Here is a 27,300-nt window from a genome sequence, read left to right as displayed (position 1 = left end):
ATTGATTGCCACTGAACGGATGTCTTAAAATTATGAAACTCGATGCATCACACCTTTTCTTCTTTACTGTATTAATATGCCTTATATTTCTTCATATCTTAATGATTTTTTGTCATTTTTTTGTCATTCAAAGTTTCAAAGTTTATTTCCAAAAATATATTTACCACTACTCAATATTTCTCAATTTCTGCATTTTTATTTTTATATATTTTTGAGAATCGTTGCTAAAATGAAAGAATTTTTCTTTGTTATTTACCATCCACTTTGATAGAAATAGAAAAAAGAATGAAACATTGACATTGACTCAATGTTTATGCATTTAATCACTAAAGAGCATACATACTGTACTGTACATAAAGTATAGCAAGTTTATTCATATGAATGCAGGTACCTATATCACATTAAATTTGATCTAATTTTAAGATAAGTACAATTCATGAGAAATTAAATTGTCAAATAAATAACAGACCTTATTTATTTAGGTAAAACAACAATATGGCAACATTCAAGATTTTATTTATGGTCAAAACCAGAAAACTGGGGTAAAATGTGGAAAGAGGACAAAGTCATGACGCACACAAATTAAATCACATCTCTGGGAGCATTGTGAAAGCACTGTGGCACAGCTCTGACAAGGCATTTTACTTCCAAGGGTTTTACCCCCACTTACTGTAGCTCTATTTTTAAACCATGACTGATTCACACCATCACAGGTTACCTATTCTGCTGTCACACAAAAGTCACCACTCTACTGTAATTTTTAGGGCAAAAAAAAATAAATTGTCCACACCTGCTTACATAACAGATGCTTAAAATTACAAGCTAAACAAAACTAGCTAAAGTACATCAGCATTTGGCAGTTTTTGATATGCAAATTCTCCGCTGATTTCAAATGTGTTCTGAATGACTGTTTTTGATATAATCAGAGTTATTATAGTTTTGATTTTGGTTTTATTAATATTTTAAATGAGCTTTTTAGTTTTTGTGTTAATTTTAGTTAAAGATTTAGCAATTTGCATTTGTCTTTTTATAATTAATTGGTTTATTTTTAATGTTGCTAAATGTTTAATGTTATTTTTTAATCACTTAAACACTTCGGAAACTCTTAACTTTGGAAGGTCTGCTCAGCTTTAAAAATTAACCATGATTTAGCAAGCCAAGTATAAGTTGGTGGATTGTTTTATGTTAAACCATAACAACAAATTTTTGACAACCTTCAACCGTGGTATTTTTTAAAACTATGGTCATACAAATGGTATAAAACTGGTTACTAAACTTAGCCTAATATAAAACATAAAGAAAGAGATTTTGTTCATTTTGACTCAACTAATCGAAGTTCCAAAATAGCTTCGGTTAAACTGTTTAAATCATTAGATAACGGTGTCTGGCTAATTCTGTGAAAACATTAACACGATATAAGAAATTGATTAAGAAAAGGTTTCTAGCGAGCCTTGTGTGCTGGCCAAGTGGCCAGATGCAGCAAATGAGCTGTTTTTCATTAACCCGTAGAAACTCAATTTCCCATAGTTCCTTGCTGCGTAACTAGGTCAAAGGTAAACTGTCATGTCCGCTGTTACCTTTGGCATGCAAAAAATGCCTTACTCATTACAGTAGTAAATGTGATTATAGTCGTTTAAACAGTATGCTGTTGACATATTGTTGAAAGGGATTAGTGTGTCTCTTACATATAATCATTTTATGAGCGGCGAGTCGTTGTTCGATAGAAATCCCGTACTGGATTGCTGTGGAGGCTTGAATAACGTGGATTACAGTCAGGTCAGGTACAATCTGTGCTGCTCTCCCTTCGTCAGACTTTCAGACAGCCACAGAGCTGTTACTTACCGCTCTCTTCAAATGCATGTGTTTATGTTTGGGTTCGTTTGAAACAACAGCGAGGCAGTGCTCATATTATTGAAGTGTCACCCGGTTCGATTCAATTGATAAACTCCTTTAGAATAATCGTGCACGTGAGCACCAGTTGTGCATGTGCTGTCATAGACGGATGTCTGATAACGTTAATTGTCAGTTTGACTACTGAGAAAATTTGTTTATGTAAATAAGGTTTGCACAGAACATGTGCTAAGCACTCTTATCAAAACGTTATCCCAGGATGGACGAAAATTAAGTCCGGGAGTAAAAAAAATTGGTGAATTTGTACAATTATTGTGATGCATATTTTATAGAAGGAACGTGTAATTTGTAGAGCATACATTTAGAAATGCTGTTAACATGCACAATAGCACTCAATTAACTGATACTTAACTAACAATAATTTATCAAGACAATAACCACAAATGTACTTTTATCTCACCACAATAAAATAACATAAACATATATTTAGATTTTTACTAGAAAGAAACGTTTTGGGACGCATACAATTAGGTATATCCTATCCTTATAAAAACATTATTTGTAAATGAATATGAGCCAGAAAGAGCAACTTAAGACAGCTGAGTTTTTGGAAGTTTTTATCCACATTTGCTGGTATTGGGAAAAATATAATGTATTTCTTTGTACTAAGAAAATAAGCATTGTTGCTTTATAATGATGACTACATCCCCACACAATTAGAATGACCCTACTGTGAAAATGAGGGCTGTGATGTTGGTTGAGATGTTGGTAATATCTGAGTAAAGGAGGGCAGACAGCTCAGGGCAATTTTAGTCCTTTGGTTCCTCTACCTACTGTATACACGAAGAGCTGACTTTAAACCTTAAGCGTTTGAAAGGCTTCTTTTTATTGCTTGATTGCGTCAATAACAGTCTACACCGTTGATCATTTTTCATACAAATTTTTTTTTTCTGTACTAAATACATTTAATAAACCCCTCCCTTTCCGTATCAACAAATGGGACATGAGCCAAAATAAAACAATCCTGTTTCCCAAAGGATTTTGAGAGATTTGTGGCACTGATGACATCACAAACGAACTAGCATATTTATGACGCCATCACACTGTTTGCAATTGGGCTTGACATCTGTTTCTCTTTTACTTTTAATATAACTGAATGCCATTCTCACATATTTTCTGTTCTGGTATCAGATAATGTTTAATATAGCCAGCAGTCACTTAAAATCCTGATTTATAAAGTCGACATCGTTTGATTTTGGCTTTGTCAGACATTTGTCCCCGAATGCACTTACTGCTGTTGCTCTTTCTCCTCAATTTGCTGCTGCATTATGAGCGCTTCTATGATTTTAAATGCAAGTGATTTGTGGCAAGAGTGTTTTATTATGATTCGGGTATAGTGCAGACAATTTGTTACAAATCCAGAAATATGTGAGAAATCACGGAGCTAACTGCACACTGCAGCTGGCTGCATCCAGGTGTACTTGAATTAGTAGAGGACGATGGCTCACGCACACACACTGAGCTCATTCGAGAGCATGCGTACACGGGACAGAGGATGCGCACTCACCACTCGCATTAGTGGTGGGCAATTTTGTATTTGTATGTAAATGCAGGGCCAGTATTGCCGATACTGATACCAGCACTTTTTACTTTTAGAAGCATTCACTTGAACTTACATTTCCTACATATACAATATATATATTTTTTACCGTAATATAAGTTGAAACAAATCAGTTGACAGATCTATTTGTGTCGGACTGCCACAATATCAACGCTGGCTGCCACAAATAAATCAATGAATGTATATAATCACAATTTAACAGCATATTTCCCATCAATAATATTTCAGGTTTTTTGTCGTATGTTGTGTTTTCATTCATTTTACACAACCGTTTGATGTGGTGAAAAAATTATACGCATCACTTTAAAGTAGATCAGTGTTCATCAAAACTGCCATATATACAGCAGATGTAGCATTAAGTATGCTAAAAATGCTACTTTTTCCTGTTCTCTCCTTAGGTAGACATGTCTAAGCTGACAGTCCTGATGGGGTTAATAGACGTGACAGAGCCCAAGTTCTGTGTAGCTGTCATTGCTATTATTTTCAACCCATTCTTCTGGAATGTGGTAAGTGACTAAAGCTGTGTCTCTTCAGCTTCTTTCGTTTTAGAAGATATACCAAAGGTTTTATGAGCTGGGCATTCTTACATATTCAGTGTTTCCCATAGGATTTTGACAGACTTGTGGCGCTGGTGACGTCACAAATGAATTAGCATATTTGTGACGTCATCATGTCATGTTAGTGTTAACATTTTTTTTGACAAGAAAAAAATGACAAAAGCGCTTTTAAGAAATCTATCCTCCATCCGCCGAATCGGCCGGCATTTTATTTTTATGAACTTGAGCCATCTCGACCAATCACGTTCCTCGCATGTTGTTAAGGAAACGACAGGTCTCTGTCATTGGTTATCTGTGAAAAAAGGGCTTGACATAAGGCGTTTTTTTTTCAGAAAAGTTTAACCTTTTTGCGTAAAATGTATAGAATAATGCAATGTAAGTCGCTTTGGGTCTGCCAAATGCCTAAATGTAAATGTAAATGTTACATAAAGCTGCATGATTATTTGTTAAAGGATCCTGATCTTGATTCGAACACCAGATGATCTCATTAATGAAAGTCAACGATTCTCGTGTGTATATTAATTTACACCTCGGACTAAAATCATAACGCTTCAATATTTGCTGTTGCTGCCGCAGAAGTTAAAATTATTATTATAAGGTATGTAACGACGTCACAAACAGTCTTAACACAGGAAGGATACACTTCAAAACACACAATATCATTTTTTCTTTTTCAAATGATCAAAGAAGTACTGGGATTAAAGCAGAGAGTTGCCAACTCACACAAACTCGTTTACAAGCTCCTACTCTGCCCAAATTAATCTCACACCAAATAACAGACCAACATATAAAATGTAAATACAGCCTCACAACAAAACTGTCTTTCAGGATTGTGATACATTATTCTGATTATGCTTCACATCTTAACTGGACATGTTTGAAACGAAACTAACGATTGTACTTTTTAGCGCGGACAAATCCGAGTGAGCGCTTATATCTGTCATTATGGTAAAACACGTCATCAGAGCGTGTTGCGTCTATTACTCTATTAACGCTAATAGAGAAGCTGCGCTATTAGACTTTTTCGTCAAGTTGCCCATCATTTCATGCTTTCAGGTTATTTTAAACTGTTTAAAGGTGAGAATACTGCGTTGTTATGTTTATCAGAAGTGGCTTTCTGTAAAGACCCCTTCAAGCTGTCTGTAGATATCAGGCAAATGTATAAAATAAAAAAGTGTCACCTTATGAATTTGTTTTACTGAGAAATATTTCATATACAAGATACTTCAGTGCATTTGTACTTTTAAGTAAGTTAAACTTTTGCATTTAAAGTAAAAAATGAAAAAACAGTTTAGTTTACTTATGGAATTTGTGGTTAAACATTTCTCACCATAGTTATTGTAGGTTAACCATGAAATATGTAATAATTTTGAAGCAAATTCCTACATGTTATATACCTAAATAAACTATTTTTTTGTCAGAACCTCTAGTAAATTATGTATTTCTTTTACTCATCATTCAGAATCGTAAAAGAATCGCAATCTCTATTTGAAAGAAAAGAATCAGGATCCTCAATTTATCTAGAATCGTTACATACAGATGGATTAATTAGGTCCATATCATTTTTAGTTAACCTAAAAAAAGGTTTTTCTAGGTTCTGTGTTTTTCATTTTTTTTATTATACAGCAGAGGTATATTTGTCCACATAAATTAATGAAGTATACAATAGTTTACTGTTCTAAACTGCAGTAAAATTCCTAGATACTATTGTAACAAATCTCAATAAAAGGGAAGGAAGGAGGCGGGAACCGGCAAACATTTAAACATTTAATAAAGTAATATAACAGCCGGCGGCCCCTCACGGACGACCGCCGGCGAACAAAACATAATATAAATACAAACATAACACAAGTTCGGGCCCGGTCCTCTCTCTTCGACGGTCCGGTCGCTCGTTCCTTTTATGCTCCCATCTCCTACGTGATTCGAGGCCGGTGTGCGCACAGCTGGCGCTAATTCACAATTACTCACCGGACTCGAACCACGGTCTCGCCCCGCCTACTCTACTACATACCCCCATCACCCCTCACAGGCCGGGGGGTACCCCCGCGACTGTGCAAGCTCCCTCCCCCTCCCTCGGGGGGGGTGGGGTGGGGGGTATGCAGCGACGAGACGAGACAACGGAGACGGGAGCCCTCGGAGCGACCGGAAAGAGAGAGGGGAGAGAGGAAAAAAAAAATCCGGTTCCCCGACATGCTGCCGCTCGTTCCTCAACCAGCCGGAGTACTCTCCTTCGCGGTGCCTTGCGGTGGCACTGGGGCTTCGGTGGACGGCTCGACCGTCCGCCCCCTGGCGGCCGGCGGTGGCTCCTCCTTTATCCGGGAGTCGGGGCGGGTTCCCCGTCCCCTGTTCCTCCCCCTTGGGCGGACGGACGCAGGCTCCGGCCTCTGGCAGGCGGTGGCTCACCCGGCACTTCCGCCCCCTGCTCCTCCCCCTCGGGGGACGGACACAGGCTCCGGCCTCTGGCGGACGGCGGCAACCCCCCCGCTCCCACTTGGACGAAAGCCACCCCACCTCGACCCAGGGGCGCGGCAGCAAAGGTCGCCGTTCCACCGAAGTTTTGACGGTGGCCGCACTGTGCACTTCCGTTTCCCCAGAGCCACCGCTTCGGGCAGCCACTGGCGGACGCCCTTCGTCCGCGCTGCCCGAACTCTCCGGCACCGCGAGGCCACTCGGCGGCGAGGACTCTCCGACAGCATGTCTCTCCTTCCTCCCGGGTTTCGGCACCAATGTAACAAATCTCAATAAAACTGAAGGAAGGAGGCGCGAACCGGCAAACATTTAAACATTTAATAAAGTAATATAACAGCCGGCGGCCCCTCACGGACGACCGCCGGCGAACAAAACATAATATAAATACAAACATAACATAAGTTCGGGCCCGGTCCTCTCTCTTCGACGGTCCGGTCGCTCGTTCCTTTTATGCTCCCATCTCCTACGTGATTCGAGCCCGGTGTGCGCACAGCTGGCGCTAATTCACAATTACTCACCGGACTCGAACCACGGTCTCGCCCCGCCTACTCTACTACATACCCCCATCACCCCTCACAGGCCGGGGGGTACCCCCGCGACTGTGCAAGCTCCCTCCCCCTCCCTCGGGGGGGGGTGGGGTGGGGGGTATGCAGCGACGAGACGAGACAACGGAGACGGGAGCCCTCGGAGCGACCGGAAAGAGAGAGGGGAGAGAGGAAAAAAAAAAAAATCCGGTTCCCCGACATGCTGCCGCTCGTTCCTCAACCAGCCGGAGTACTCTCCTTCGCGGTGCCTTGCGGTGGCACTGGGGCTTCGGTGGACGGCTCGACCGTCCGCCCCCTGGCGGCCGGCGGTGGCTCCTCCTTTATCCGGGAGTCGGGGCGGGTTCCCCGTCCCCTGTTCCTCCCCCTTGGGCGGACGGACGCAGGCTCCGGCCTCTGGCAGGCGGTGGCTCACCCGGCACTTCCGCCCCCTGCTCCTCCCCCTCGGGGGACGGACACAGGCTCCGGCCTCTGGCGGACGGCGGCAACCCCCCCGCTCCCACTTGGACGAAAGCCACCCCACCTCGACCCAGGGGCGCGGCAGCAAAGGTCGCCGTTCCACCGAAGTTTTGACGGTGGCCGCACTGTGCACTTCCGTTTCCCCAGAGCCACCGCTTCGGGCAGCCACTGGCGGACGCCCTTCGTCCGCGCTGCCCGAACTCTCCGGCACCGCGAGGCCACTCGGCGGCGAGGACTCTCCGACAGCATGTCTCTCCTTCCTCCCGGGTTTCGGCACCAATGTAACAAATCTCAATAAAAGGGAAGGAAGGAGGCGGGAACCGGCAAACATTTAAACATTTAATAAAGTAATATAACAGCCGGCGGCCCCTCACGGACGACCGCCGGCGAACAAAACATAATATAAATACAAACATAACATAAGTTCGGGCCCGGTCCTCTCTCTTCGACGGTCCGGTCGCTCGTTCCTTTTATGCTCCCATCTCCTACGTGATTCGAGCCCGGTGTGCGCACAGCTGGCGCTAATTCACAATTACTCACCGGACTCGAACCACGGTCTCGCCCCGCCTACTCTACTACAACTATATTGAACCTTACTATAGTGTACTGCAGTGTTTACTTTAATCAATTTACTACAAGGTTACTACAATTTCAAGTTAAGAGGAGTTTTATTTTGACAGGTCTTTCGAGAAGACGATTGACTCTTAGTGTGTGTTTGACGATAGCTATATTCAAACAGTAAAATGCTACTAAAATAAACTCTTAATAGCAACTCTGGAGATGAAGTTCATGTGTTTATATCCTCATACAGTGCAGACGCAGACAAATCATAAAAAGAAGACACTGAAATGTATGTATGTGCAACCATATCATGCATAATAGTGGTAATGTAATGTCTTAACATAATATTGTGACAATAGGGTTGTTTCTATTTAAATTGCTGCAACTAACAATTATTTTTATTGTCGACTAATCTAACGATTATTTTTCTGATTAATCAGATGATTGTTGTTGGATTACCGTATTAATTATTTGTTAAACCTTCCTGTAGAACAGGGGTTGGGAACCTTTTTGACTGGGAGAGCCATAAAGGCCAAATATTTCTAAATATATTTCATTGAGAGCCATATAGTATAATTAACGTATAATAAATTAAATATGTCTAACTTTTAATGCGACTTCTGGTGCTGCATGGTTTTGCTGATGGCCTTGTAGTCTGGTACATACGTGGTGAGGTTGAGCTTCATGCAGGCGTTGAGGCTTCCATCAGTTAAACGTGAGCGTAGATTGGTCTTAATGTTCCTCATATGCCAGAATGACTGCTCACATGCATATGTAGAGCCAAACATGGTCAATACGGCAAAACTCACACGCTGCATTGTGTGGTATGTCACAAGAAGCTTGTTCCAAGTTTTAAGAATCAGCTGGTCTTCAGGTTGAAGATTTTTCATTTCTGTCCACTTGTGTTCCCTCGCCAGCTATGCTCGCTGTCACGCAAGACTTTCCAACTCTCCATTAAGTGACTTGAATTTACTCATCCACATGTCTGATGCCTTCAGGTCAGCAACTTCCAGCTCAAAGTCTCCAATAGAGACCCGGGGGATGCATGTCAGGTCGATTTTGTCCACTACACACTCATGTGGATGAGTGATGAACTTGAAAAGAGCAGCGCGCGCATGAATTTCTCCAAAACGTGCTTTGAATGACTGCAGGAGATTGGACGTAAAGCCAGCTAGCTGCTGGAGATCCAGATGTTGAGTGGAGTCACTTGCTAAGCATGCATCTCTAAATTGTTGCAGTCTTTCAAAGTGCAAAAGACGACCTGTTTCAATGTCCCTGAGAAAGACTTACAGCTTGCTTTCAAATGCAAACACTGCTTGTTGAAGGGATGCGATTGTATTTCCAATACCTTGCATTTTCACATTGAGCTGGTTCAGATGGCCAGTTATGTCGACGAGATAGTGAAACTGCAGGAGCCAGTCAGTGTTGTCTAGTTCAGGATGCTTGACGCCTTTCCTTTCAAGAAAAGCCTGGATTTCACTCAGGCAAGCTGCAAAACGGCTGAGCACCTTCCCTCTTGAAAACCAATGGATGTTGCTGTGTAAAAGCAGACCGGGATAATGATTCCCAACTTCTTCTAACAGAGCTTTAAAGTGGCGATCATTTAAAGCTCGAGCAACAACAAAGTTGACCACTCGAATTACCAGCGACATCACCTCACCAAGCTCCTGGCCACACGTCTGAGCGAAAAGTGCCTCCTGGTGCAGGATGCAATGAAAACTTAGGATGGCTCTCTTTTCATGTTCAAAGAGAAGCACTACAAATCCTTTGTTCTTCCCCAACATACAGCGTGCACCATCAGTACAGACAGAAATAAGTTTATCCATCGGTAGTTTTTTTTCTTTAGTTAACTCCATGAAAGACGTGAATAAATCCCCTCCTCTTATTGTCCCTTTCATTGGCAAAACAGCTAAGCTTTCCTCACGGAGTGTGTCACCTGCAGCATACCTGGCAATTATACTGCATTAAGATAGATGGCTAACATCTGTTGACTCATCTAACGCGAGAGAAAAGTATGTCCCGGCTTTATGTCCTTAATTTGTGTTTCCTCGACTTGATTTGCCATCATGATGCTACGATCGTGCACAGTTGTTGCTGACAGGGGCATGTCTTTTATTCGTTTGATTATCTTGTCTTTATTTGGGAAGTCATCAAACAGTTCATTGGCCACATCAAGCATGAATGTTTTGGCATTCTTGCCATCTGTGAATGGCTTTCCGTTCCTTACTATTGCCAAAGCACCCACAAAGCTAGCAGAATTCCCGTCACCTTGCCTGGTCCACACACGTAGTTGCTGCTGACTCGTCTGCACTCTCCGTTGTAGCTCCTCGCATGCCCTTTTCCTGCTGTCCCCCGCTGGATATTTCGATGCAAATGAAGCATGGTGCGTTTCGAATTGGCGCTTTATATTTGACCGTTTCATCGATGCAATTTTATCATTGCATATTACACATACCGCAGATCCTGCTCTGTCTACAATTGCAAATACCTCTGTCCACGCAGCCTGGAATGCAAGGTAATCATCGTCTTTTTTTCTTTACACCATCTTTTCCGTTTCAAGGGTTGAAGCGGATAAACTACAGGCTCGTGAGCCATTGGTTCCCGGTTCTGACCCGTGAAATTATTCTTCAAAACTAATTTCTGTTTACTTTAAAATGACATAATATTATTAAGAAATATCACAAGTATTTTGAAATCTGATTTTTTCAAACAGATTTTTTTTTCAACTTGTCTGGGAGCCATATGCCGTCAACGGAAGAGCCATAGGTTCCCGACCGCTGCAGTAGAACAATGAGTACAGCTTCTACCATTAGTATTTAAAACTTTAAAAGTTTTATTAAATAATTTTCTAAAAAAGTAATTCACTTAATTCAGTTTATTCAAACATAAAGGGAATGCTACCAGTGAGTGTAACTGCAATCTGGGGCCAGCAACGGTGGTATTCTTTTTATGAAAGAAATCTTGCGTGCTGCTTTGGTTTTTCCTGAAAAACAATGGCTCTCGTCCTGCTCTGCTTGTCACAATGACATTTTTATTGCCCGTTCGGAAATCGGAGGTCGGAGAGTCACAGGATGTTTTCTCTTGAGGTGCTCTTGCATAGCAGTCGTGCTGCCGTGGTATGCCATTTGTGTTTTACAGAGTGAACAAATCACTGTTTTGTCCGGACTCTGTTTGAAGTATTCCCACTCTCTTTAAGTGACTGTGGTCTAGTTTTATTTCATATGTTCATATTGTCATTCCACTTTGCCTGGGAGCAGAAGCCGCAATAGCTTCAAATTAACTTAAATCATGTGTTGCGTCGACATATTTGACTTACACGTTGTTGCAGCCCTACTCTTTTTACACATTTAGTATAAGGGGGTCCCTGCTCCATGTATCTTTCATAAGGGGTCCTTTCCCCGAAAAACGTTGAAGACCCCTGCTCTATACAAAAATAACGGTTCATTACGTAAATTCATTATACACCTCTGAAGTAGGGCTGCACAATTAATCGAATTTTAATCACGATCACGATTTTGGCTTCCCACGATCAAATTCGCGTGATCGAGCGATATTTAAAATGCGTCATTCATTTACGCTTTGTATTAAAGTTTTTTTTTTTTTTAAAGCCAGTCTAGCGCGCTGTAAAGCCGCTGTCTGATCACGTGCGTCCATGCACCAATCAGAGTTGTTCCCTGCAGCGCGCAGCAGCTCAGTCAGTTTCCAGATGTAGACAGTCCAGTGTTGCCAGGTACGCGGTTTTACCGCACAATTGGGCTATTTTGAGAATGCAATTGCGGGAAATTTACGGAGCCGCGGGTTGCGGATTTTTGGGCTACTTTCATAATGTTCCGCGGCCGCCAAAATGTTTATTTATATTCTAAGGATAAATGTTAATTGATGAGTTTCTTAATGTATATTCACACTCCGAATGAATACCTGCCAACTCAAGGACCGGCCCGGTCTTATAAGTGTGAGGAACTGACAGGCAGGCTACAGTACATGGAGGGACGCGGGAGCTCAGCTCAACCAAAGAAGAAATTAGCGGTGGTATAAGACACAGTACATCCGAATTATGTTTTAACCAATATTTCATCAGGTGAATGTCACGTTGCACAATGAAAGAAATCACTCGTGAGTGTACAACACTTGATTCTTCCGGCTGCCAAATATCACGTTTGATCAGCGCTATACGCAGTCTAGAACAACTAAATCATTGACGTGCTCGTACACGTTTTACTTTATGCAATAAATGTATCCATGTGTATTTCTTAACCAAGTTTCTGCATGTCTTATGAAGAGAAAACATGTTTCTCGTCCATTTAAACTACAGTACTCTTTTCGGCATTGTTCTTCTGCCTTGAAATGTTCTTATTTGGTTACATTCTGTTATGGAATATTTGTTTCTTATTGATTGTATATTTTATTTTTAGTTTTATTCACATCCATTATGCAGGTACAACTTAAGTTTATATTTTGCTTCCTAAAATATATTTACACATTGTAAAATGTAAAATAGTGCCCTGTTGAAGTTTTGCTACATTTTCTTTATTGTTTCAATTTATTTTTATTTATTCTTTAAGGAGATTCACGGAATTTTGGTGAATAAGAGGACCTATTTTATTTTGATGCACATATCTGTACATTAGCAGGAATGTTGCACAATATGGATGTGAAGGCAGTAAATGTAATTAGCTTGTGTGACAATAAAAAATAGTTTTGGTTAAAATCAACAAATAATCGTGCTAATTAATCGTGATCTTAATATTGATCAAAATAATCGTGATTGTCATTTTGGCCCTTATCGTGCAGCCCTACTCTGAAGACATAAGGTTGTTTTGTATATTATATTGCATTTCTGTCAATAGATCCTCCTAAAAATCCCAGATTACTCCTTTAAAGATGCCTGCCCTGTACAGTAACAATAGAGTAGTAAGGAGGATGTGTTTTCTTCAATTTCCTTTAGCAAATACAGTATTATTTTTTTGTCTCAGTGTTCAAATTAACTGGCCTTTTTTCTTTAAATCCTATTAATTTGTGAATTTAATTAATGACAATTCAAAAATTATTTTTTCATGAAAAATTGCAGCGTTTATAGTAAATAGCTTATCAATGTTGGTCATTTTCTTTTTGAAATTCTTGTACCCTCATAATCTTCAGTTAAAATCTGACAATGCAATTTCTCCTTGAAATGACTATACATCTCAAATGATGTTAATAGGCCCTTTTCACATGACGTCACGCATCTTCTGTCTGCTGCGAAGCAGTGTAGCATTACTTCCGCTAGCGCCTCAGAATGGACTTTACCAAGTCCCTTTGCTCAGCTGCCACAAATACTGCTAGATGATGTACAACATCTTGCAGACAAATTTTCGCTTATGATAAGATAAAAGCAACATAAAGGATACAAATTATTTGTTGAACAGTACCTGTTTGATTATGAAGGTAAGTGTTTTCTTTTCTTTTTGTGTTAGCGAAGGTGCCAGGATAAGTACTTGAATATGTGTTTTGTCAGTTTTTTTTCCACTATTCTTAAATTCCAGCTTGACGGCAAAACGTAAGTTCTTCTTCTTCTCCGTTTTTTGCAAGACGGATGTTATGATACACTACTTTGCGAAAAGGCGGAAGTTAAATTATGTGATTGTGAAAAGGGTATATTAGACGGCATGGCATCGGAGCATCCGTTAACTCCTCCCCTTCGACTGTCAGTCTGATGCTAGTTGCAACAGTTTGCACAGCTGTTTTTACATATCCAATCCATTTGCAGAAAAAAATGTAAGCCACGCCCACTTATTTTACTGTGAAGTTCCTTTTCACACAGAAATGTGTCAGAATACGGAAGTAAAACAATCGCAACTTCCGGTTCACTGGGACTTTAATGGAATTGTGTTCTCTTATATGAGTTGTTAACAACAAATAATCGAAGAAAATAGCTTTTAAGAAAGATGTGCTTTTAATAAGGTAAAGTGTTGAAAGAGAGTTGACTTATACAATACAATTTATTAAATCATAAACATGATTTGTATACATTTTTAATTGATTTTTTAATGTATTAAACACTTCTGAATGAAGTTTTAGTGATTATTTTTTCTTACCTCACCCCATGACTACCAAATTAAGGGCTTGTGCCACCAATTAAATATCTTGGTAGCACCAGTGTCACCTCTCTCAAATTTTAGTCTACAGCCTTGCTATACGTAATCTGCAATTTCATTTTAGAAATGGTAATAGAGAGATGAATTTTAGCTTAAACCAAACTAGGGCTGCAACTAACGATTATTTTAATAATCGATTAATCTATAAATTATTTTTTCGATTAATCGATGAATCGGATAAAAACATAAACCAAGAAAAGCATTCTTTTCCAACCCTTTATTCAAAAACAGAACTTAAATCTTTAGAAACTACACAAACATGTTGCTCCTTGAACATCCCTGAGCTGTTATAATAATAATAAAATAAAAATGGACTAACACCAAAAACATCCACATGTATGTTTTACATCTGCCTAATATATAGACACTTTTTAAATAAATTGCCACCTGAGCTGCCAGAACAATAAATAATTTATAAAAAATAAAAAACAATACAAATCAGAAAATTTGACAGGATTTGTTTGAATGTCAGAAATTGTTCTCTACACTAAACTGCAGACCCACACACTCGCAGATGCACACACACGCAGACGCACACACTTTTGCAGACGCACACACTCACAAACTCTCACACTGATACACACACACACACTCTCTCTCAAGTTTACTTGAAGCCTATTCATTAAATTATTACCGTCATTGTAGTAAGTGCAAGCTTCATTTATACACCACAATTAAACACAGCTTAAGATGACCGAATGCTATAAAAGAACTTTAAAATTAAATTAAAAAGTACAACACACACAAATATATTTGTCAATAATACCCATATGGGACAAAGCACAGAGTATAGACTGCAAAAATTTATTTTCTAACTTAGTAGTTTTGTCCTGTTGTCAGTTCAAATATCAATAAAAATCTTAAATCAAGATACATTTACTAGACACATGAAATAGTATAAGAAATGATGTCTTGTTTTCTGAAAAAACACCTCAAAATAAGTGATAGTTTGCTTAAAACAAGCAAAATTATTTGCCAATGGGGTACGGAAAATAATCTTAATGAGATATAATTTCACACAGAAGTTTTAAGCATCACTTAATTTTCTCATGCCAGTTTTCTTGTCTAATAATCATGATTTTTTTAGATACTTGGACTGGAAACGAGAAATAAATTACTAAGTAAGAAAAGCTTTTTTTGCTGTGTAGCAATACATGACAACAGATTGATAAATGAATGGTTCAAAAAAGGCGAGTGAATAAAAACATGTCTTTATTCTTGCAATGCAAAGTGCAAAGTAACTATACCACCCCTGCTTTACTTCTGTTATTAACCAGCTAACGCTAACTTGTCATGCTTGTCAAGCTGGATAACGAGTAAACACCAGCATCGGGGACATAACGTTCTCCACTTCAAACGGAACAAAAGTAGGATTCTGTAGTGACTTAACCTGCTGTTGAACTCCTAATCAAAGAGTCCAACATGTTTGCGTTTCAGGTGCTGGATCATTGCCGTGGTGCTCCCGTGCCATGTTGCTTTTGCATATTTTGCAGTTAACACACTTTTTCTGTTTATTTAGTGTGAAATGCTCCCACACCTTGGATGACTTGGGTCCGCGGATTTCTCTGCCTCCGCCATGTATCTTTCCTCTTCCTCCGCTCGTTTTTTTTATTTTTGCTCCGCCCTGTCTATGACGTGCCGAACTCTGCTAGCATCAGTGCGCGAGAGAGACCGAGTGTGTTCTTTTTTTTTTTAAATAATCAAACATCTCCGTGTCGCGCGACACAACGAATCGATTATGAAATTCGTTGCCAACTCTTATAGTAATCGATTTTTATCTATTTAATCGATTCGTTGTTGCAGCCCTAAACCAAACCCATAGTTTGCCAGTTTGAATTGAATCTTTATTTCTTCTCTTTAACTTTTTGACTTATCACGGCACTGTTTTTGTAAAATAATTGTATCACTAGTGAATTTGAGTCCTATCTCTTGCTGAGCAAGGCTGTAGTATGGATAATACAGATTTGTTTGGCATTGTGTGCTCAGGAACATTGTGGGACCTGACTAATCTTTCAGCTCCATATTAATCACACTCCCTGGGTGGCTTCTTTTTCCTTTTCCCAGGTGCCTCGGATTAAGACTCAGGTTAGCTTCCTGTTGTTGTTTTCTAAGAATATAGGGTTGTGTGCTAGGATTAAATTATTGGCTGCTTTTCTTCATTATTTGGTCCAAGTCTTAATAAAAAAAAACTTTTGTAAGTAACATTTTGTTGTGTAATAAAATAAAAATAAGTGCATGACTGTACTGTAACGCATTCACACAGTATCCAAAACATATGCGATATAATATGAGATGAACTGGTTGCTTTTTCATACACCTTTTACCAGAGCACAACATAATTTCTGGTTATGCTTTTTTTTGTATTTCTTGCTTTTCTGTTGTAATGTAGGTTCACACCATTAGAAGTATTTAGACCTTTTAAAGTATGTTTAGTTATTTTGTTCAGGTAACAGCTTTGATGTGCTCTCAAGCTGACATTAGGGTTCCTTTAAAAAAATATATTGTGGGTAAAACAAATTCAATGTTATTTTGGAGGTAATGGGGATAAGGGCCTATCAGAACATTTACCAGGCAATGTAAGAGCTACTTTTCCCTGGATGTGATTAAAAAAACGAAAATCAAGCCATTTTATAGAGAAGCTTTCATCACGCCCTATGTTCCATGTTGCAGTGGGGCAGTCATCTTGGGAGGATTATACTCCAATATTACTGTTTTTATGTGTACCGTAACTTGTTTTGTTTGATTTATGGAGAAATCAAAAGTGAAAGAACCAGGGGCTTTCCCTGAACGTCTCTGCGTAATGCTATTGCAGTTAAACACAGCAATACCGACCTAGTATATTTCATAATTAAACTAGAAAAACAAAACACTGCATTTAACGCACTAGCAGCGATTCCCCCAAGATGGCAAAACATTCAACAATTCACTCACTTATTCAATCATACACACATAGATTTTGATATATCTAAAAAAAAAAATGTGAGTAGCAGAACCCACTGCATGTTTCTCCTTCCTCCCTCGTTTCGGCACCAATGTAATACAGTTCTTGGTGGGAAGGAAGGAGGTGGGAACCGGCGAACATTTAACAAACTTTAATCCAAATAAACAATAATACGGAAGTAAAAGGCCACAAGAACATAAATACAAACGTAAACATATCTGGGCCCAGTCCTCTCTCGTAAGAAGTCCTTTTGCTTGTCCTCTTATGCTCCTGAATTTCTCCGTGAGATATGCGGACCGGTGAGAGCACAACTGATTCCAACTATCACTCATGCCACAGGCCCCGCCTCAAGGCTCGTCCTGCCTTCCCCCACCACAATTACTTTGGTCCCTTCTTAACAGCAAGTCAATGGAACGTATGTAAAAATGATTTATCGACAAGCAGGCAAAATCACTAGTCTGATCTTTAAGTTATGCCACACCTTTCGTCAACAAGCTGCATGAAGTAAAATGTATTTCTGAGGCACAGAGAGTACGAGACATTGTTCTGCTCATTTAACTTTTAGCTGTTACTTCACTCTCTGTACAAGTAACCTGCTGCAGGTGTTATTGCACACGTCATTGAAAAGTACAAAAATGTACCAGGTGTAATGCTGTACCCTTGGGATAATACAGTAAAGGTTCAATGTTCACCTATATAATGTTTTCTTTCCCATAGAGCTCATCTTATTATAGCATGTGTGAAAAAACATGGAGGTGAGGAATCATGTTCCTAGGGCGCTGTAAGGGAACATGGTGTTTCTCTGTGTTCTCTGAGGGCAAAGAAAGGCTGTGATCGAGATGTCCTCTCCTTTAACATGACCTTTCATTTAACACAGATCCTACCTGAGCTTAGCAGTCGCTCATAGAAGCCATTCTGTTAAGCATGTTGGCATATTTACACTACTTGCACCCTCAGGCCCTCTAGTCCCTCTTTGATGACCTAAACTATCGTAAAAAAATATTAAATAATTTTCAAATATTATTTTCAATAAAAGTCGGACGATTTTCTCTATTCGATATTTATATTTGATTTCCTGGATCGAAGTCCAAGATCGAAGATTTCCAAGTCTCAAGAGAGTAATTCAATATCACAGAGCAGTCTGCGCAGCCTGCGCATGCTGAAAGATGTCGAATGCGTGCTTACGTCAGGTGCCTCCTGTTATCATACCACTGGTTGACAGTACAGTATATCAACGGGAGAGATTACTTTTGAGTGACTGTAAAACAGATCCATCATATCATCTTTCTAAACGGGTGGGCTTTGTTTTTTTCGGACTTTCCGCCGTCTGGTGGGTTGTTCACCAGCAATCCGTAAAGCGGAAGACGCATCCAAAACAGGTTCGCCAACTGCCAAACTTAAAAAGATTATAATAATTAAGTCTCGGAAATAAAGAGAAAAGCTGATAAACGTTGTTCAAAATAACAGGATAAAAACTTTGTTATCAAGTAATTAGATTATCAAATTGTAAGTTATTTATGATTCATTTGCCCGCCTTGCCTCAATTCATATTGGTTGCTGATGTGAGTTTAATTTGCGACGAGTGATTTTGACTGTGGTCTTAAATGTAACATATTGTACATATTTTCTGTTATTCTGCAATACAGGGATATTTTATCAGATCAATTTACTACGGTCAGTTCCAGACGTTTAATTCACTGTATCGTTACCAGTTTAATATTAAGATTTATTATAATCAAAGGTTATTCGCTGGTGAATCTCTGTTTACTGTCTGCTAGTGTAGGTTCCCTTTCTGTCGGCCTCTCGACGTTGTGTCGAGAATGACAGATGGGGTTCGACCTTGAGAACCAATCAACTCTGACTACTATAGAAAAGGCCAATGAAATTTGGCGAATGAAATTTGCATGCTGGTCTCCGCCCCCGGATGTCCGGTATAAAAGGAAGCCGGCGTGCAGCATTCATTTACCTTTTGTTCTTCAGAACCTTCGCTCATGACTACGAACAGAACGAATTCAATGAATTCTTCTTCTACATTGCTGGATCTACGACGTAGTGCAGCGGATCGTCCCTACCTGCAGCAACCTTCCCCTGGGCGTCTCGGCGGTTTCGGAGGTGTTTTTCTAAAAAGGTCCTTTTACGGGACTGAGCAATCTCCAGCGCGGCATGTCCCGCTGTTCTCTTGGGTGCGGCACCCTCATCGAGGAGGGGGATGGGCACGATGGCTGCATTAGGTGTCTGGGCGTCCAGCACACTGAAGCAGCGTTCGTTGACACATCTTGCCCGCACTGCGGGCAGATTGTCATTCAGAAGTTGCAGTCACGGGTGGCTGTCTTCCTACGGGAAACATTTCGTCTGCTACCCGGGCCGTGATATCGGTGGCTACGGCCCCGGAGTCCGCCTGTATTAGCAGCGTTAGTGATGTGGGGACCTCTGCGAATGTAAACACGCCAGCGAAGTGCTCACGGGCCGATCGCACCCCGATCCGCTCTTTTGAACGTGCTGGCATATCAATTGCCAAGAGTTGTGGGCTGTGCTACTTGCACTGAGCAGGCTGCGGCCTCTCGTGCGGGACAAGCACGTGCTGGTCCGAGGACAGTACTATAGCTGTAGCGTACATCAGATCGTCAGGGTGGCGTTCACTCACAGCAGCTAACACAACTTGCTCGACGCCTCCTCTGCGGGCCACACACCCCGGGCAACTGAACAGGACAGCCGACGCGCTCTCTCGTCAGTTTACACCTCATGGAGAGTGCCGACTCTACCCCCGTGCAGTCCAGCTCATTTGGCTGCTGTTCGGGTAGGCCCAGGTAAACCTATTCGCCTCCCGCAACACCACCATTTGCCCGCTTTGGTATCCCTGTCCGAGGCAGAGCACTCGGCACGGATATCCTTGTGCACAGCTGACCGCGGGACGGGCGGTAGCACACCTTCCCCTCCAGGAGCCTCCTTGCACAGGCACTGTGCAAGGTCAGGGAAGAGGAGCACCAAGTGTTATGCGTTACACCGCACTGGTCTAACCGCACTTGGCTTTAGAGTTGATGCTCTGGACAGCGACTCCCCCTGAACAATACCCCTGACAGAGGACCTGCTCTCTAAGGGGAAGGACACGTTCTATCTCATCTGACTCATCACGACTCAGTTGATGGAAAGTTTCTAGGATGACACAACCTGGTCACCAGGGTCCTAAGGGGCGCGAGAGGGCAGAATCCGCCTCATCTCCGCTCCATACCCTCATGGGACCCTATAGTGGTCCTGGGGGGCCTCTGGGTCCCCCAAGACCCCTTTGGAGGTTCCGATCTTCCTTACCCAAGTAAGACGGCCCTCCTGATGGCGCTCGCTTCCTTCAAGAGGGTAGGGGACCTTCGAGCATCCTCCGTGTCCCCAGATTGCCTTGAATCCGGCGCTGGAAACTCTCACGTTATCTTGAGACCCAGGCCCAGATGCGTGCCCAAAAAGTTTCTACTACTCCCTTCCGGGGCAAAGTGGTGAACTTGCAGGCGTTCCCCATCGGGAAGGAAGACCCAACCCGATTTGTGTTGTGTCCAGCGCTTGCATTGCGCCTCTACCCGGACCGCACGCAGAGCTCAGAAGCTCTGACCAGCTCCGTGTCTGTATTGGACGACCGCAGAAGGGGAAGGCTGTCTCCAAGCAGAGGCTGGCGCACTGGGTCGTGGATGCCGTCACGACGGCATTCCGATCTCAGAATCTCCCATGCCCATTGGCAGGGGCTCACTCCGCATGGGGTCTAGCCACCTCCTGGGCACTGGCCAGAAGCGCCTCCCTAGCAGACATCTGTTGAGCTGCGAATTGGGCTACGCCCAAACACCTTCGCAAGGGTTAACAACCTGCGCGTAAACCCGGTGTTAGCCCACGTCCTACGTGGCAACATGTAGGACTGGCATCCGGGGGGCGTATGCCTGCGAAAGCACCTATCCACCCTCTAACAGGTTGGGTCAGTGTGCTATCTACCTCTCTTCTTACCCAAACATATGGCTAAGAACAGGTATCTCACCAACCTCCCTTCTTACCCAAATACTGGTTAAGAACAGGCATTCCATCCATCACTAAGCAAGCACACCCTGGGGGCTGGCTGGGCAGAGCAGCCTTCCCCCTTAGGCCGGGATACCATAGGAGCTATCATAGATAGCTTTAACCGGACCTAGTGCTTCCGGACGTCTGTAACACCCCCTCCGTGGGCTGTTCCGTCTGATGTATCCTCATGAGAATGGTTCCCACTCCTGGTAATCCACGAGCTTCCCCAGGTGGACCACAGAACGTCGAGAGACCGACAGAAAGGGAACGTCTTGGTTACGTATGTAACCTCAGTTCCCTGATGGAGGGAACGAGACGTTGTGTCCCTTATGCCACAAACACGTATCGTATTCTGCTGCAGTGTAGAGAGGCTCTCAAGCTCTGCAGCACAAGAGGTAAATGAATGCTACATCCGGGGCACGGGACCGGCATGCAAATTTCATTGGCCAAATTTCAATGGCCTTTTCTATAGTAGTAGAGTTGATTGGTTCTCAAGGGCGAACCCCATCTGTCGTTCTCGACACAACGTCTCGTTCCCTCCATCAGGGAACTGAGGTTAAATACGTAACCAAGACGTTTTCTTTGGTGAGGGCACTCTCATAAGGTGTTGCTTTTTAACTCATTCGCTGCCAGCCTTTTAAAAAAAAAGTCGCCAGACAACAATATACAAACAATGTCAAATGAAAGAACACAGTTTCAGCTTTTAAACAAAAGAAACCATATTCTTCTATCTTCATTTGTTCGTTTTTATCACTCCGTAGATGAGGGTAGGTTTCTTCAAAATAGCATCATTTTGATTAAACAGCTGAGATAATTAACTTTTTTTGTCAAAGATTCCGCCCAGATTACACTCAGAACAATCATTAAAAACAGCTAAAACATATACGTTCTAGGTTCTGGGGTTCTGTACTTTTTCCCAAAGGTGTGTAATAGTGCCACCTGCTGTAAAACAGTACTAACACTGATTGCCGTAAAAAATCGTCTTTGGCGGGGGAGCGTTTTTTTAAAATGACGAGATAATTCGTCAGTGGCAGTGAATGAGTTACTGTTGGGTTGTGCGTGCACAGAGGGCCAAGACTCAAATGTCCCGGTTCGCTACTGATATACACTAACTTTAGATACAAGGGCATAGTCGGTCTGTTACGGTTATTATATAATTATATAAATGTCCTTATTAAGAGCATTTTATCTGATAATGATTACTGTGAAATGAACATTTCGATAACACATTGCTTTTTCTAATAGAGAAATGTACAAACTTTCAAATGTACAGTTGAAAGAAAAAGTATGTGAACCCTTTGGGCTTACTTGGATTTCTTCATAAATTGGTCATAAAATGTGTTCTGATCTTCATCTAAGTCACAACAATAGAGAAACACAGTCTGCTTAAACTAATACCGCACAAACATTATACGTTTTCATGTTTTTATTGAACACAACATGTAAACATTCATAGTGCAGGGTGGAAAAAGTATGTGAACCTTTGGGTTTAATAACTGGTTGACCCTCCTTTGGCAGCAATAACCTCAACCAAACGTTTCCTATAGTTGCAGATCAGACCTGCACAACGGTCAGGAGAAATTTTGGACCATTCCTCTTTACAAAAGTGTTTCAGTTCAGCAATATTCTTGGGATGTCTGGTGTGAATCGCTCTCTTGAGGTCATGCCTTAGCATCTCAATCGGGTTGAGGTCAGGACTCTGACTGGGCCACTCCAGAAGGCGTGTTTTCTTCTGTTAAAGCCATTCTGTTGTTGATTTACTCCTATGCTTTGGGATCGTTGTCCTGTTGCATCGTCCATCCTCTGTTAAGCTTCAGTTGGCGGACAGATGGTCTTAAGTTTTCCTGCAAAATGTCTTGATAAACTTTGGAATTCATTTTTCCATCGATGACAGTAATCCGTCCAGGGCCTGAGGCAGCAAAGCAGCCCCAAACCATGATGCCCCCTCCACCATATTTCACAGTTGGGATGAGGTTTTGATGTTGGTGTGCTGTGCCTTCTGTTCTCCACACATAGCGTTGTGTGTTCTTTCCAAACAACTCAATTTTGGTTTCATCTGTCCACAGAATGTTTTGCCAGTAGTACTGTGGAACATCCAGGTGCTCTTTTGCAAACTTCAAACGTGCTGCAATGTTTTTTTTGGACATGAAGTCCATTCTTGTGTAATGTTTTCCTTATTGTAGATTTGTCAACAAAAATGTCAGCATGTGCCAGAGATTTCTGTAAGTGTTTAGCTGACACTCTAGGATTCTTCTTCACCTCATTGAGCATTCTGCACTGTGCTCTTGCAGTCATCTTTACAGGATGACCACGCCTAGGGAGTGTAGCAACAGTGCTGAACTTTCTCCATTTGTAGACAATCTGTCTTACTGTGGACACATGGACATCAAGGCTTTTAGATATACTTTTGTAGCCCTTTCCAGCTTTATGTCAGTCAACAATTCTTGATCGTAGGTCTTCTGAGAGCTCTTTTGTGTGAGGCATGGTTCACATCAGACAATGCTTCTTCAGAACAGCAAACTCAAAACTGGTGTGTGTTTTTTATTGGACAGGCCAGCTTTAATCAACACATCCAATCTCATCACATTGCTTGGACCCCAGGTTGGGTGACTCCTGGCTCCAATTAGCTCTTGGAGAAGTCATTAGCCTAGGGTTTCACATACTTTTTCCACCCTGCACTATGAATGTTTACATGTTGTGTTCAATAAAAACATGAAAACGTATAATGTTTGTGCGGTATTAGTTTAAGCAGACTGTGTTTCTCTATTGTTGTGACTTAGATGAAGATCAAAACACATTTTATGACAAATTTACGAAGAAATCCAAGTAAGCCCAAAGGGTTCACATACTTTTTCTTTCAACTGTACACTGTGGAAAGTGAAGAAAAAAACTGTGTGTCATTCAAACCCCCTTACTGCTCAATTTGTTTTCCATTTTCAGTATATGGCACATCACTCACATGGGCTTATTTTCTGAAGCATGTTTTTGTATTTTAAGGACATTTTACCCTTATATCCTATATGCTTTGTTCTTCTAAATGTTGACTAAATTATAGAAATGTTTATAATTTGCAGTCTCTCTCTTTCTCGCCAGAAGATGAACCAATATTGCTGATGACTCATGGAATTGTATTCAAAAGTTTGTCCAATAAATTGCTGTGTAGAATGATAATATCCCTGTTTGGATTTCCGCTTTCATGCCAGCCTCACTCTGACGTTAAATAGTCTCAGATCTGCACCAAAATATCTTGTGTGAAAGGCACTAAAAATACACCTCTTCTTGCATTGTTCCTAGTATTAACGTCTTTTTACAATTTAAGCATCACACATGGCATCTTTTCTTATGATTTGGCAACTTCAGTTTCACACAACTACTGTGCCAGAAATGTTGACGGGATTTTTGTGTTCATTCCATTTTAATTTCCTACTTCAGTAATTTATTGTTCCTTACAGAAAAGACACATGAATTTCACATGAAAAGGCACACATATTGTCTGTGTTTCACATGTGTAATGTGTGTTTTTGGAACATTTCTTTGTGAATTCCATGTGAAACCCATGAGACCATATGTAAAAACCCATGGTGAAAAACAGGTTATCACATGTGGAGACATATCACCACATGTTGCACATGTTATCCCATGGATTTAACATATGGTGCCATGGGTTTCACATGGAAATTTACTTCCAAAAACACATATTTCAGATATAAATTTGCACATGTTAAACACGTACACATACACATGTTATCACACGTAGAAACACAGAAAATTTGTGTGCCTTTTCTGTAAGATTAAGATTCATTTATTCAAAAGCCCTTTTTGTTTTTGGGTCAGATAGTTTTTAGTTTTACCTTAATAACTATATTTTACCTTTTAAAAGGTATTGTACTGTGTTTTCAGCTTATCAAAACGCAGACTTTCACAGTCATGTCAACCAATCCTAACGAGCCAAATATTTGACAGGCAGATGGTGAGAATGATTGGTTGTGTTAAACATTAAATGTTTTTTGTAGTTTATATGAATTTTTTTCTATATAGAGATGTAACAAGGCTCAATAAAAGGAAGGAAGGAAGGAGGCGGGAACCGGCGAACATTTAAAGCACTTTAATCAAAATAAACATACAATAACACGGAAGTAAATGGCCGGCAGCCACCTCACGGTCGACTGCCGGCCACAAAAACACAAATACAAACTTAACATATGTCCGGGCCCGGTCCTCTCTCATCAGCAGTCCCGTCCCTCCTCCTCTTATGATCCCCATTTCCTCCGTGAGATATGCGGTAGGCCCCTCCTCATGGCTCTCGTCCCGCCTTCCTCACCACAAGCGACATTTCTCAGGACATTTATTGCAGTGATATCTGTCAAGCGGTAGGAACATTTATGCGTTGTATTTCAAAAATGCTTGCCTTCTTGAATATTTAGTTTTTCTCACAAATCATGGCTAGCCAGTGGCTTAAAATATTGCCAGACGAGATCTTATTTGTTCTGTTTAACACCTCAGTATCTTTAATCTCTGAACCAAGGTACTGTTATTTGTCATTTTTTTCAGGCTTTTTGAATGACATAATCTCTCCAATAGAATTCGTGATGATGCTTTTGGTTACATTTTCTTCCTAACTGTTGCCTAAAACAACATCATTAAAGCTTCTTCATGCACATGATTTTGGAAAAGGCGCTGAGGACATTTGTCAACAATTGAACCTAAAATAATTGTACTGTATATTACAGATTCTTTGTTTTTTTTTATTCGGAAGCCCTGCACAACTCTTTTTTTCTTCCTTATGCTTGTGATACTGCAAGTACTCTTCATGTAATACTTCAAAAATACAGGGTCAATATGTAAATTTTTTTGGCACAGCAAACAAAATGTTGTTTTATCATTGTTTGATGGAAAAGAAAATCATCACCTGTGGTGAGATTTTTTAACTCAAAGATTCAGTGGTTTGCAGGATATCCAGGATAAACAATATAGAAATCAATGCTTTAAACAAACTCTAGAAGAAAAACTTACATTTTTCAATCTGTATGTATATATATGTAACAAGTAAAGCAAAATATTCACTGCATGTTCATACTGCAAATATTCAACAAAATTAGTTTACTGTATGTTCTATAAATTAAGTCTAACAAATTTCTTCCCTGTTAAAAGACCAGTTTATACAGTAAATAAAGCATTTAATATTAGTTTTTGTTAAGGGTATGTAAAACATTCACAGTGGGGTCTGTGACTGTATATGGATGCTGTAAATCACTTTGGATTCAAGTGTGTTGCATAAAATGGTTTAATGGAGTAATACTGTGACCAATGACTGAAAATGCTGAAAAATGCTTACACAACAAGTATAAGATCACAGGGCAGAGTGACCCTACAATACACACAAACACGAGAGGTCAGAACTATAATTGTGTATGCACACGTGCAGTGGCGTAACTTCGTTTGAAAAGTGGTGGGAACAAAGACCAACCCAATCCCACAGGGTCAATCAAAATCAATGGAAACAATACTTCAATAACAAAAATATTTATAAAATAACTCTGTGGGAATAGGATATTTAGCATTAGGGTTGGGAATCACAGAGTATCTCACGATACGGTATGACACACAGTACATTGCTCACAGTTCCGGTAATATAACAATGCAACAGTTCTGCGATAATCAATACATTGCTTGACAATCTGATAACGATACATCACAATATCAATGACACTATGAAAACAAAATGCTCATGAAAAGGTTAAGTGCAACATTTTTCACTTTATTTACTGTAAGTCCATAAAACCTTGTTTTTTTTAGGAGGTGATATAATACTTAATAACATATTACCAACAGAACATTTTAAGTAAATTAAACATTTTATGCATGAACTAAAAGCTTATCTTTGTGAACTGACACATTTAACTCCTTAAAGATATTGTATAAACCAGGTACGTTTCTCCATATAACAGCATCTTATACTGGGATAACTCAGTGTTAACCATCTTAAATAAAACATCTCGGTGCAGCAACTTTCATTAAACCTAAGCAGATTAACCTTCATTCTCATATATTCACAGAGCATCTATTATTTTACGAGCACTATCCCACCATCCTAAACTTCTTCTCAGACTAGTTAATGTTTGTTCGCACGTTT

At 40.7% G+C, this 27,300-nt stretch overlaps 1 protein-coding gene across 2 annotated transcripts in view; it reads left to right on the top strand.

The window, feature by feature from the left end:
* Positions 1 to 1,552: 1,552 nt before the first annotated feature.
* pemt (phosphatidylethanolamine N-methyltransferase) overlaps positions 1,553 to 27,300 on the top strand; it is an 85,206-nt gene continuing 59,458 nt past the window's right edge. Inside the window, exons 1-2 of one of the 2 annotated variants that reach the window (XM_056771132.1) lie at positions 1,553 to 1,776; positions 3,871 to 3,978. In XM_056771132.1, coding sequence (XP_056627110.1) covers positions 1,699 to 1,776; positions 3,871 to 3,978 — 186 coding nt within the window. In that variant the 5' untranslated portion in view covers positions 1,553 to 1,698. Of the gene's footprint in view, positions 1,782 to 3,870; positions 3,979 to 27,300 lie in introns of both variants that reach the window. The other variant, XM_056771133.1, reaches the window with a different exon arrangement.

Source organism: Triplophysa dalaica, chromosome 17 (genome assembly GCF_015846415.1).
Source record: "Triplophysa dalaica isolate WHDGS20190420 chromosome 17, ASM1584641v1, whole genome shotgun sequence".
Classification (NCBI taxonomy): Eukaryota; Metazoa; Chordata; class Actinopteri; order Cypriniformes; family Nemacheilidae; genus Triplophysa; species Triplophysa dalaica.
The sequence above is the reverse complement of the archived record's forward strand: the minus strand, read 5'-3'. Positions and strand labels throughout refer to the sequence as shown.